General features: G+C 52.0%; 2 protein-coding genes across 3 annotated transcripts; both read right to left on the bottom strand.

The window, feature by feature from the left end:
- Positions 1–298: 298 nt before the first annotated feature.
- On the bottom strand, positions 299–2,406 carry LOC136512638 (hexose carrier protein HEX6-like). 2 transcript variants are annotated; one of them, XM_066506597.1, is made up of 3 exons: positions 2,141–2,406; positions 1,733–2,058; positions 299–1,627 (listed from the first exon to the last, which is right to left on the bottom strand). In XM_066506597.1, the coding sequence occupies exons 1-3, from the start codon at positions 2,274–2,276 to the stop codon at positions 557–559; spliced, it is 1,533 nt and encodes a 510-aa protein (XP_066362694.1). In that variant the 5' UTR covers positions 2,277–2,406; the 3' UTR covers positions 299–556. The 2 variants fall into 2 exon arrangements, with proteins under 2 accessions (XP_066362694.1, XP_066362695.1); XM_066506598.1 differs by having other exon boundaries at positions 1,733–2,026; positions 2,141–2,271.
- Positions 2,407–11,492: 9,086 nt separating this feature from the next.
- Positions 11,493–11,855, bottom strand: LOC136512639 (uncharacterized). Its single transcript, XM_066506599.1, has one exon. The coding sequence runs from the start codon at positions 11,853–11,855 to the stop codon at positions 11,493–11,495; it is 363 nt and encodes a 120-aa protein (XP_066362696.1).
- Positions 11,856–12,074: the final 219 nt, after the last annotated feature.

Consider the following 12,074-nt stretch of genomic DNA (forward strand, 5'->3'; position numbering starts at 1 on the left):
GGATATCTCTACCTTACTCTTTAGTTTCCGTATTTACATTGTTTGTATAACTTATTTTGCGGTAGAGATAGCAACACACTAGGAAAACCATAGTTTCATATTTAAGATAGTTTATCTTTTTGCATAGGTTTGCTAAGGTTAGAAAAAAAAACCATAGTTAAGAGTTAGAATTTTAAGTTGTCTAATTCACCCTCTGGTAGGCGTCACGGTCCCCTCTCATCGGTATTTTGTGCCCAGGGCTATTAGCACATGAGTTTAGATTGAAAGAATGAATAAAAACATGAATTCAGAGTGGCTCTATTCAAACAAATTCATCAATATATTTGTTGTTGTCCAATTATTTACAAATGGTCAAATTTGTTTCTTTTAACTATTGTCAGGAAATCGGTTTTTTTCTTTGTGCTAGCATAGCAGGATCGGGGATGATCCGAAATTCCGAATGTGATGTAGTTTGGAATGAGGATCATCTCTATGACTCAGCTGTATCTGTTTTTATATTATCTGTATTCTGCATTCTGCTAGGATCGACTGTTCCTGTGTCTCGGATGATTTGTCTCTACTCTCTAGCAACGAACCTCTTCCAGAACCAGTGGTGCGCCCACAGCCTCTCGACATGCTCGATTGGCAGGCCCTTGGTCTCCGGCAGGAAGAGGTAAACGAAGACGGTCATAGTCACCAACCACGCCGCGAAGAAGAAGAAGATGCCGGCCTTCATATGGCACAGCATGGCCAGGAACGACTGTGCCACGGCCGTCGTGAGCAGAAAGTTCACCGCCACCGCGATGCTCTGCCCGGCCGACCTCACCTCCAGCGGGAAGATCTCGCTGGGCACCAGCCACCCCAGCGGGCCCCACGACCACCCGAACCCGGCCTGGTACACGCCGATGAGGGTGATGAGCGCCACTGCGCACGCCTTGCTTACTTCGCCGTCGTCACCGAGCTGGGACGCCATGATGCCTCCGATCAGGACCTGCGACACCAGCATCTGCGAACCGCCGGCCAGGAACAGCGTCCGCCGGCCGAACCGGTCCACGGCGAACATCGACGCCAGCGTCGCGCCGACCCCGACAGTCTGCTTGGCGACCACCGCCAACAGCGCCGCGCTCTCGCCCATGCCGACCGTGCGCAGCAGCACCGGCGCGTAGAACGCGATGGCGTTGATCCCCGTCACCTGCTGGAAGAAGGGTATCATCACGGCCATCACCAGCTGTGGCCGGTACCTCCGTTTGGAGACCATCATCTTAAGACCTCGCCACGCCGTGACCTTGGACGACGACGACCTGGCCGCCGCGACCATGTCGTCCACCTCGTCCTCAACCCATTTGCTGTCCGTGCCGCCGCCCCGGATCTTCCTCAGTAAGTCTCGCACTTCGTCTCTGTCCTTGCCTTGCTGGACGAGGCTGTTGGGCGTCTCGGGGAGGAAGACCGCGCCGACGGCGAGGAACACGGCCGGGACGGCCGCGACGGCGAGCGACACTCTCCAGCCCCACCCACCCTTGATCTTCTCCGTGCCGAAGTTGACCAGCTGCGCGGCCAGGGAACCGAGGCCAACGCAGAGCTGGAACCCGTTGCTGAACGCACCTCGACGCAACGGCGGCGCCATCTCCGACAGGTAGAGAGGAACCGCCTGAACTGAAGCTTGGCTCGAATGATTAGATTATCTTCTTCTAAAAACACGTACGTATATGGCGATAACATCCAGACACGTATGACGGTACGAGGCTTGAGAGACCTGATTGCCAAAGCCGAGGCCCACGCCGAGCAGGACGCGGCCGAGGATCAACATGGAAATATGCACGGCCGATCCGCCGATCGCGGCGCCGGCGATAATGGCGACGCCGGCCACGATCATGGAGGGGCGGCGGCCGCACCGTGCGGTGACCGACGAGGCGAAGAACGTGGAGACGAGGCCGGCGACGTAGAGCGAGGAGGTGAAGGCGGTGAGCAGCTGGCTGTCGAAGCGGCAGTAGTTGCTGACGCGCTCGCCGCCCCCCTTCATCCGCCTGTACACCTCCGGGAAGAACCGCTGCAGGAAAGCGTCCATCGACGACACGCCGCCTGTGAAAACAGTGGTGGTAGGTACTCTTTCCTCCTTAACGGATCGATCGATATTTGTAAACTACGACTAGTTACCACTTACCAGAGACTCCGATGTCGTAGCCGAAGATGACGCCGGCCATGCCGGCGGCGACGCACGAGAGGACGACGAATGCCGTGATGCGGCCGCTGTAGCGGCGTGGCTCTTGGCGTTCCGGAGTGGCGCCGCCGAGCGCCATGACGACTGAACTGGAGCGGTGCGAACTGCGACGTACGGTGCTGTAATGCTGTTGATTGCTTGCTTATCTCCCTCGTTGGATATGTGGCTGTCGATTCAAGACTTGGCCGCGGCTTGGACCACGAGGTACACTCCCTGTGTTGTCGTACATGTCTCACTGTTCTGTTGACTAGCTCGAGCTGGTCACTGTCAGACGCAGCAGCACGGCATGTTGCGCGCAACTTTAAAAACTCTTTAAATACATATATGTGAGATGAAAGTAACTTTGTGATGCACATGTTGTCATTTTTTTTTTGACTGGTTATACATACTCCCTCGTTCCTAAATTAACTGTCGTTTTAGGTTTCTGTACCGTAAATTTAATTAGATTTATAGAAAATACTTACAAAATTTATATCTTCAAGTAAAATTATTATGAAAATAAATTCAAAGATCTATATAATGATATTAATTGTGTACCATAAATATTAATATCTTTTTATATAAAATTAGTCAAATTTCTCGAGAAGCAAGAACAATATAATTTTAGGACTAGTAGTAGTTTACTAATTCGTATCATGTATTTCCGATCCGAACAAAAGTACTGCCTTGGTCTACAAGGCTGATATGATTTTCTGAACTTATTTAGGGGAATAGGGGTAAAACTCACATGTCTCTAATAGAAAGAACATGTAGACTACTTACTCCCCCGGCCCTCTATGTATGTTCTCTTAAACAAGACTTGAAAAGCAGGTAATTATTCGTAATTAAATTACGTGTAATCCCAATTATATTAAAGAACAATGAAATAGTTGTCAGAAAAGAAATTGTGAAGGAATAAATGCATAGCACAAGATATGTTATCACTTTTATTGTATGGAAAAAAATATATCTTACAACTCACTTCGTCCTGAAATATAAGCGATATAAATTTGTCTTAAGTCAAAGTATATATCGTAAGTTTCACAAGGTTTACAGAGGAGTGCATTGACATAGCACAAATGAGAAAAATATGATTTCTCTGACCATATACAACATCAAATAGGACATTATGGTTGAAAGTTCATAATCTTGACAGTTACAATAACAAGGACAAGCACCTCTGATTTAACATGGCATTGATACAGTAACTTAAAATGAACACCCCCCAAAGGCCCAAACTTTAAAAAAAATAACAAAAAACAGCAACACACAATTCAACATGTAATGATTGCACTTACAAATGCAATATCAGATACTATAGTTAACCAAAAGGATAAACAAGACCATCCACCCACACGCACAAAGGGCCAAACACGCTGAAGGAGAACAGGTAAGATAACCAACTATTCCACTGCTGATGAAAATGAGATAGTAGAACACCACAGCAACATCACAAACAAGGAAACCGCTACCTCACCATGCCATCACGACATAGCATAGGCAACTACAAAGCACCTCTCTTATAATTTCACAATCAAAGTGGTTACTTTTGCAGAGGAAAAAATGGCAAATACATCAATGTGGGGGCAAGCAAAAGGTCATTTTAGTACTCTGGAGACCTGAAAGGTCTTTCAGGGGAGATAAAAGAACTAGAGATGTGAGCCATTACCGAGATTTTGTTTGTGAGCAATACTGAGATTGAGTTGAAAGGGTACTGCTAATCTGCTATACCTCAATCACGAACAATATGTAAATAAAAAGAACACCTACAGAATTAATTAAATCATCATAAATGTCATGCAAAATACAGGATGTACTGTACCAACGCTAAATTATGCAGCATAACCTGCCTCTGAAAGATGCTTGTGCTCATATGTGTGCATTCAGGATTAGATTTTGGGTTTATATTAGCTTCTCCTTTCACTGAAAGAGCAGATTGACCAGAAACTCTCTAAACCAGAAACATTCTACTCATTATTTCCATTTACAAATTTCAAGAAAATAGCCACTTTGTTCTATTTTTTCTTATAGGAGCATCCATCTTACATGCTTCGAATTTCAGGAAAATAGGACATTATGGACATTTATGATTGAAAGTTCATAATCTTAACAGTTACAATATCAAGGACCAGCACCTCTGATTTAACGACTCGTGACATTGATACAGTAACTTGAAAAGAACACCCCAAACAGAAAAGGCAAATAACAAAAACCAGCAATAATGACTGTGCGCTTACAAATGCAGTATCAGATAGTAGTTAACCAAGGGCATAAACAAGACCATTCATCCACACGCAAATGGCCAAACACGCTGAAAGAGAACAGGTAAAGATAATAAACTTTTCCATTGAAAATGACATTGTAGAACACCACAGCCACATCACGATCAAGGAAACCGCTATGGACATACATGTAACCATATGGATTTTACATGTATGTGTAATATTTTAGAGGATGAATGCTTGTGCATTTCATTGTAAAATAAATTATTTGGCATAAAAGCAAGGCAAATGAGTAGACTAGACATTTTACGGACAAAGGGATGGTTATGTGCATTTGATGGAATTTGATATATGGACAAAGAATGAAGGTTCAGTTTATGATTGAAGGGTTAAAAGGAGTACTCCCACATATATTGCTGCATAGGACATACGGACATGCTATGGTGCCACTGCAAGAAACATACGCACTTAGGGCACCCACAATGGCTGACTCATAAGCTAGCTCTTAGCATTTTTTATATTTTAATAGAAGAGAGAGAAAAGTTAGCTCTTAATCAAGAGCTAGGCTCATACACACATTCCAAGATCATGTGGGAGTGTTATGTGGGCCTAATCATACTATTAGTCATTGCTAAGAGCTAGCACTATTGGAGAGGTTGGTTTAGAGCTAATAACTGACTTATACCATTGCGGGTACCCTTAACCTATGAAATCAAGCATACTACGCAAGTGCCAAAGCAAATAAAGAATGTCTCAGGATGAGACATTATGTGAAAACTGTACCAGAACCATTATTTGGAAACGAGGCTCCACACATTCCTGTCCATTCAACGTTCAAGTGCCTCAGCTAGCATCGCGCCCTTGCTATTTTAGCTATCCAAAGATAAATTTAGAAAGAAATCATGTCATAGAGGAAATTAACACAAATCGCATGAATAATTTCCAGCAAGCAATTGCAGTATCAAACAGTTAGAGCCCTACAGCGTTCCTCGCAATTACTCAGAACCCTTAAGCACAAACAGCAGATCAGCAGCAAAAGGAACTGCCGACCAAGGTTTGTTGAGGCCAGCAGTGGCTTTGATTTGAGATGGATTTAACCTGACAGAATCAATTAACCACTTGGCCTGAAAATATGAAAAAATTTCACATAGGCTGCCTGAAACAGAAATACTCAGAACAGTTAAAGTAGGGAATGAGTAAAGTGCATCTCCTGTCCCTAAACTTGCGCCAGTGAGTCATCCCGGTCCCCAATCTTATAAAACGCAGATTTAGGTCCCTAATCATGGTTTGGGTCTCATCCCCATTCAATCGGGTCTGCACGCACGTAACCAGCTCGTGATTTTTTTTCACGGAGACCCCCGAGCTCTCTCTCTCTTGTCTATTCTCGGGCACTGCCGTCAGTAAACTGTGTTCATGGCTGTCAGATCCTGGCATGGATTCAACCATAAATCACAGAACTCCAGAAAAATTCATTTCGAGGAGGAAGGGAAAAGGGAAAGTGAAAACGGTGAGTTCTCCTTCTCTGCTCCCTTTGACCGGAGATCCTGACAGCAACATAATAAGTGTCTGAATGATTCACCATTACAGAAGAACAATTTGCATGGCTGAGTTTTTCCATGTTTAATTTTACAAGTTGAGGGCCATAAACAGTTCGAATCTGTAACTTAAGGCAGCTAGGCAGAGCCTTAAACAATGACTACAAAAGAGATTGTCATATCACTTAATGTCTTCCTTGCAAAAGAACAATATACCGTACAGTATTTTTCTCTCCCAACAAATCAGCCATATAAATCAGCATAAGCGGTTTTACGAGCAGCCGAACAGAGCCTTGCTTCTTCCCTTCCCAGACCTTGCATCCTTTCTTGTAGGTGGCTTCCTCTTCTTTGTTGCTGCTGCTTTGCCTTGTTTGGTGCAGGTTGTCAATGGGACTGATCTAGGGATTGGTTGATTTGTCAAGATGAATTCCAGAGTCTGGCAATGGCCCAGTAGGCTGACTTAGCATGCTGGATTGTGTTTGCTGAGATATTCTTATTGTTACCCAATAGATTTAAGTGTGAGCAGTAGAATATATGAATACATGTGCGAGTGATACCTGTGAAAGCATATCATTCAACAGAGATGTACTTCCTTGTGTCATGTACACCTCAGCATCTCCAGGTCTCAATTCCTACAGGATGACAGTCAAAATAACGTGAAGAATGCACTTTATCAATTAACAGAGAGGACCAAAGAGGGAATCATTTTAACCTGATTGATTGGCTCATTTCTTCCTAGCAGTTCTTCCTGTGCACTTGTTTGGTGTACTGTTTGTTCCTGAACTGCAGCAGCTTGTTGGGCAGATTCTTCAGCCTCCTTCTCCAGTTGAGCTCTAGTATTTGCAACTAGCTACTTGGCCTCCTCAGTAGTGAAGCCCATTTTTTCAGCGTACAACCATTTGTGTTATGGTCAGCATCTGAACAGAACGTACAGTGCATTGTGACTCCATGCTTTGTCAACTTTGGACCATTCCTTCCCTGTGATTCATGAGGTTGTTTCTTCCTGGACTTTGGTGGCCTTCCTACTTTCTTCACATAGACTGGAGGCAGTACTTCTGTCCCACCAACTTTGTCCCACTCAGTTTTTTCTTTGCATGGCCATATGTTGAAACCATATGCCTTATAGAATGTCTCCACCGAGTAGCAAGCTGGAAGGACAGATTCAGGCCTAATCCTCTCATGTCTCAGGCATGCTATAGCATGGCAGCAAGGAATCCCTGTGAGCTGCCATCTCCTGCAATCACAAGTCTGTCAAGGGCGTAGCGATCTAGGGTAGCTGGCCCTCGACTACGTAGTTCGTAGTCTCGTGCCGTGTCTTCCAGAGTGGAGGTTATACCCCTCGCAACGCCTGGGCTTGAGAGTGCGCAAGGAGGAAGAAAGAGATTGGAGTAATTGATCTTGCTTAATTGTTAACACGCTGATACCGAGAGTTTATAGCCTTACGGCTTTAACTAACCGGGAGCCACGCTCCTACAATCAAGGCCGGCCCATGCAAAACAAAACAGAAAGCTATGCCAAAGAAAGGAAACTCCGATCGCCTTCCAGTCAGCCACTGCTCGCGGTGATCGCGCGTGGCTGCTCCTCGCGTGCGCGCTGCATGCGCTCGGCGCGTTCCGCGTCGCGCCGGATGTCACGGGCCCGGCGTCTACGTGTATACGTGCGCCCGACCATGACATCTCTCCCCCCGTCGAGAGGCAGCTCGTCCTCGAGCTGGAACTCCGGGTACTTTGCGATGAACGGCTCGACGTCCTCCCATGTCGCCGATGCAGGAGATTGGCCCTTCCAGTGGATCAAGACCTGGCGGACGCCCCTCGCCAGGCGGAAGCGGACGGCGCGCTCGGGCTCAGCAGCCACGGCACCATGCAGCAGCGGAGGTAGACGTGGTGGCGCATCCGGAGCCGGGCCGTGGTACTTCTTCAGCACGCCGACGTGGACGACGTCGTGTATGCGGGCACGGGGAGGGAGTGCCAAACGAACCGCCACCTCATTGATGAGCTCGGTGACCTGGTACGGCCCAAAGAACTTGGCCTTGAGCTTGCCGGAGGTGGGTTGGTGTAGAGAGGATGCCGCGCGCTGGCGAAGCCGCAGAAGTACCCAATCGCCCACCCGAAACGCCACATGACGATGTACCTTGTCGTAGTGTAGCTTCTGTGTGGCCTGCGCTTGCTCCAGCCGATAGCGGACGTCGGCCAAAAACTCTTGGCGCTCCGTCATACTCTTGGCCACAGCCGCGACGCGTGTCTCCCCTGGCTCATATGACCGGATGGACGGGGGATCACGACCGTAGACGATGCGGAACGGAGTCTCTTTCAGCGATGTCTGGTATGCCGTGTTGAACATGAACTCGGCCCAAGGAAGCCAGCGCAGCCAGTCGCGTGGCCTGTCACCCGTGAGGCACCTGAGGTACATGATGATCACCCGATTGGCAGCCTCTGACTGGCCATCGGATTGCGGGTGGAACGCCGACGTCAGGCGCATCTTCGTGCCCAGCATGCGCATGAGCTCCCTCCAGAATGTGGACGTGAAGACCGGATCTCGGTCCGACACCATGGACACTGGGATGCCATGGAGACGAACAATGTCGGTGTAGAACGCCTGCGCGACAGACTCGGCGGAGTACGGGTGAGCCAGTGGAATGAAATGGCAATACTTACTGAACCTGTCCACAACCGTGAGGATCACCGATTTCCCACGCACGCGCGGTAGAGCTTCCACAAAATCCAGGGCTATGTCCGTCCACACACCCTGGGGAACCGGCAAGGGCAGCAAGAGGCCAGCGGGATGTAGATGTTCAGTTTTGTACCTCTGGCATACGTCGCAGGCGCGCACCACGTCTTGCACCAGCGGTTTCATTTTTGGAAAATGGAAGTCGCGGCGAATGCGGTGAAGAGTCCTCTGGACTCCTTCGTGGCCTTCCGCATGGAGTGCCACCGTGATCTCTTGAACCAGCGGGGAGGTTGGGGGGACGTAGAGGCGTCCGGCGAACTGCACCAAGTCGTCCACCACCGTCCACGGGGCGCCGCGCGACCCGGCCGTGATGTCGTCACGGATGGCCACCAAGGCCGGGTCGGACGCCTGCGCGCGTCGGAGGCGCTCCAAGAGGTCGAAGCGCGGGGCGGACACCGCCATGATGGACGCCTCCTCGGTGTCGCGGCGGGACAGCGCGTCCGCCACGGCGTTCGCAGCGCCCGGCTTGTACTCCACTGCGAAGTCGAAGCCCAACAGCTTCCCCGCCCAATGATGTTGAGGGATGGTGGCGAGCTGCTGGTCGAGCAGATACTTCAAGCTATAATGGTCCGTCTTGACGAGGAACCGGCGGCCCCATAGGTACGGCCTCCAGTGGCGCACCGCTTGAACCAGCCCGATGAGTTCACGTTCATAAGCGGCGAGGGCAGCATGACGGGGCGCCACAGGCCGACTGAAGAAGGCGACTGGGTGGCCCTCTTGGATGAGTACCGCCCCGAAGCCATGTGTTGATGCGTCGCACTCGACGATGAAGGTCTTGGAGAAGTCCGGCATGGCTAAGATGGGCGCCGAGGTGACTGCCGCCTTGAGGGCGTCGAAAGCCGCGGCAGCCTCCGGCCCCCACGAGAAACCGTCCTTCTTGAGGAGGGCTGTCAACGGAGCCGCCACCGTGCCGTAGTTGTGCACGAACTTGCGGTAGTAGCCCGCCAGTCCGAGGAAGCCGCGGACCGCCCGCACCGAACGAGGGACCGGCCAGTCGTGGATGGCCTGCACCTTGGCCGGGTCCATGGCGACCCCCGCCTCGGAGATGATGTGGCCTAGGTAGACGACGGAGGAGACACCGAAAGCGCACTTGGAGCGCTTGACGAACAGCTTGTGGGTGCGGAGTTCGGCGAGGACGGCGCGGACATGATGGAGGTGGTCAGCCCAAGACTTGCTGTAAATCAAAATGTCGTCAAAGAACACGAGTACAAAGCGACGAAGAAAAGCTCGAAGGACATCATTCATAAGAGCTTGGAACGTCGCTGGAGCATTGCACAGTCCGAACGGCATGACGAGGAACTCATAGAGTCTGTCATGGGTGCGGAACGCCGTCTTGTGTATGTCGTCACGGCGCATGCGGACTTGGTGGTACCCGGAGCGTAAGTCCAGCTTGGTGAAGAAGCGTGCTCCGTGGAGCTCGTCCAGCAGCTCGTCGACGACGGGGATGGGGAAAGCGTCTTTGACCGTGAGTGCGTTCAGCGCCCTGTAGTCGACGCAGAACCGCCATGTCCCGTCCGGCTTCTTGACGAGGAGGACCGGAGACGAGAACGCCGAGTCGCTGCGGCGGACGATGCCCTGGGACATCATGGCAGCGCACTGACGTTCAAGTTCATCCTTGTGGGCAGCCGGGTACCGGTATGGTCGAACAGCAACCGGTTGGGCCCCTTGTTTGAGCGTGATGCTGTGGTCGCGACTTCGAGGCGGGGGAAGGCCCGTCGGCTCGACGAAGACATCACCAAAACCGGCCAGGAGCTCCTCAAGTAGAGAGGCGCTGGCTGTCGTGGTGCGAAGGCTCGGCGCACTGGGGGCTGGAACGCCCTCCCAGAGCACGGAGCGCCCCTCGTGCTGGAAGGCGACGGTCCCGCTGGCCAGGTCCCACACCAGCTTGCCCAAGGTGGCCATCCAGTTGGTGCCCAGGACAAGGTCGTAGCCTGCAAGGGGCATGACAAACAAATCTACCTCGAAGTGGAGGTCGTCGATGTGGAGCGGGGCGCGACGTAGAACACCCGGGCAGTGGACTCGCTCACCATTGGCGACGGTAGCGGTCAGACGTGGGCGCGTCTGGATGTCGAGCCCGGTCAGACGCGCCGCCGCCTCCGCGATGAAACTGTGCGTGGAGCCTGTGTCCAGTAGGGCGGTGAGCGAGGTCGCGCCCACGGACACCCTCAGCTGCATGGTCTTGCCGACGGCCACGCCAGCGATCGCGTGGAGGGAGAACGCAGGAGTGTCCGCCCCGCCTGTGTCCTCGGCGGCCGCGCTGTCGTCCGTGGCGTCGATTTCCACGCCGTCGAGGAAGAAGATACGCTTGCAGAATCGGTTGTGGCCGCGGGAGTACTTCTCATTGCAGTTGAAGCAAAGGTTTTGGCGACGTCGCTCGGCCATCTCCTCGGGCGTGAGGCGCCGCTGGGGGCCCTCGGTGCGTCCCGGTAGCGAGGCCACCGGTGGCGCGGGCAAGGCCAGCAAGGGCTGGGGTGCCGGCAGGGCAGGACGCGGTGGTGGCGCTGCATGAGCCCCGCGCGGTAGAGCCCGGGGAGGAGCCGGCGCTGGCCGTTCGGCCTCCATCAACTCCACCTGTCGGGCCCGGCTCATGGCCTCCGCGAGGGTCGTCGGGTGATGAAGCCGTACAGCGTTGCTGATCGGTGGCAGCAGCCCCCCTGTGTATAGCTGGACGTGCTGTTTCTCCTCAAGACGGCCGGCTCGGGGGAGTAGAGCCTGGAACCGATTGGAGTATTCCTCCACGGTCCCGGTACGGCGACATTCGGCGAGCTCGAACATCGGAGCGGAACGTAGAGGAGGTCCGAACCGCACGTGCAGGAGCTCCTTGAAGTGCGCCTAGTTGGGGGTGCCGTCGTCCTCCTGGACCTGGGTGAACCAAAGTTGCGCGACGTCGTCCAGGTGGTACGCCGCGATGCGCACCTTCTCATCCGGCGTAGTGCGGTGCTGCAGGAAGTATGCGTCGCACTTGTTGAGGAAGAGCATCGGATCGGTCGTTCCATCGTAGCGGGGAAAATCCCACTTCTTGTGCTTGGGGTGGAACTCTTGGCCGCGCCCGCCTTCGTGGCGGCGGTCGTCGCCCGCGCCGGAGGACGACTCCGTTTTGTCCTTCATGGCGGCCAAGTCGGACTCCACGGTGGTGATCTTGGAGTTCATGTTCTTGAGCATATCCATGATCTCCGCTAGGGTTGGCTCGGCCATGGTGCGCGAGGTGGGGGTGGCGGCTGCGGGTGCTGTGGTGGATGAGGTAGGGTTTGGGGATGGCGGCGCGGCGGCGGATGATGACGAGGATCGAGTGGATCGCGATACCAAGTTGTCAAGGGCGTAGCGATCTAGGGTAGCTGGCCCTCGACTATGTAGTTCGTAGTCTCGTGCCGTGTCTTCCAGAGTGGAGGTTATACCCCTCGCAACGCCTGGGCT

Source organism: Miscanthus floridulus, chromosome 16 (assembly GCF_019320115.1).
Source record: "Miscanthus floridulus cultivar M001 chromosome 16, ASM1932011v1, whole genome shotgun sequence".
Lineage (NCBI taxonomy): Eukaryota > Viridiplantae > Streptophyta > Magnoliopsida > Poales > Poaceae > Miscanthus > Miscanthus floridulus.

Bases quoted from the DNA above. Each gene is read 5' to 3' on its own strand.
- LOC136512638 (XM_066506597.1), bottom strand. From the start codon at position 2,276: ATGGCGCTCGGCGGCGCCACTCCGGAACGCCAAGAGCCACGCCGCTAC. The intron at 2,059-2,140 runs GTAAGTGGTAAC...CTGTTTTCACAG, and splicing joins CTACGACATCGGAGTCTCTG to GCGGCGTGTCGTCGATGGAC. The intron at 1,628-1,732 runs GTCTCTCAAGCC...GCTTCAGTTCAG, and splicing joins GCCTCGGCTTTGGCAATCAG to GCGGTTCCTCTCTACCTGTC.
- LOC136512639 (XM_066506599.1), bottom strand. From the start codon at position 11,855: ATGGCCGAGCCAACCCTAGCGGAGATCATGGATATGCTCAAGAACATG.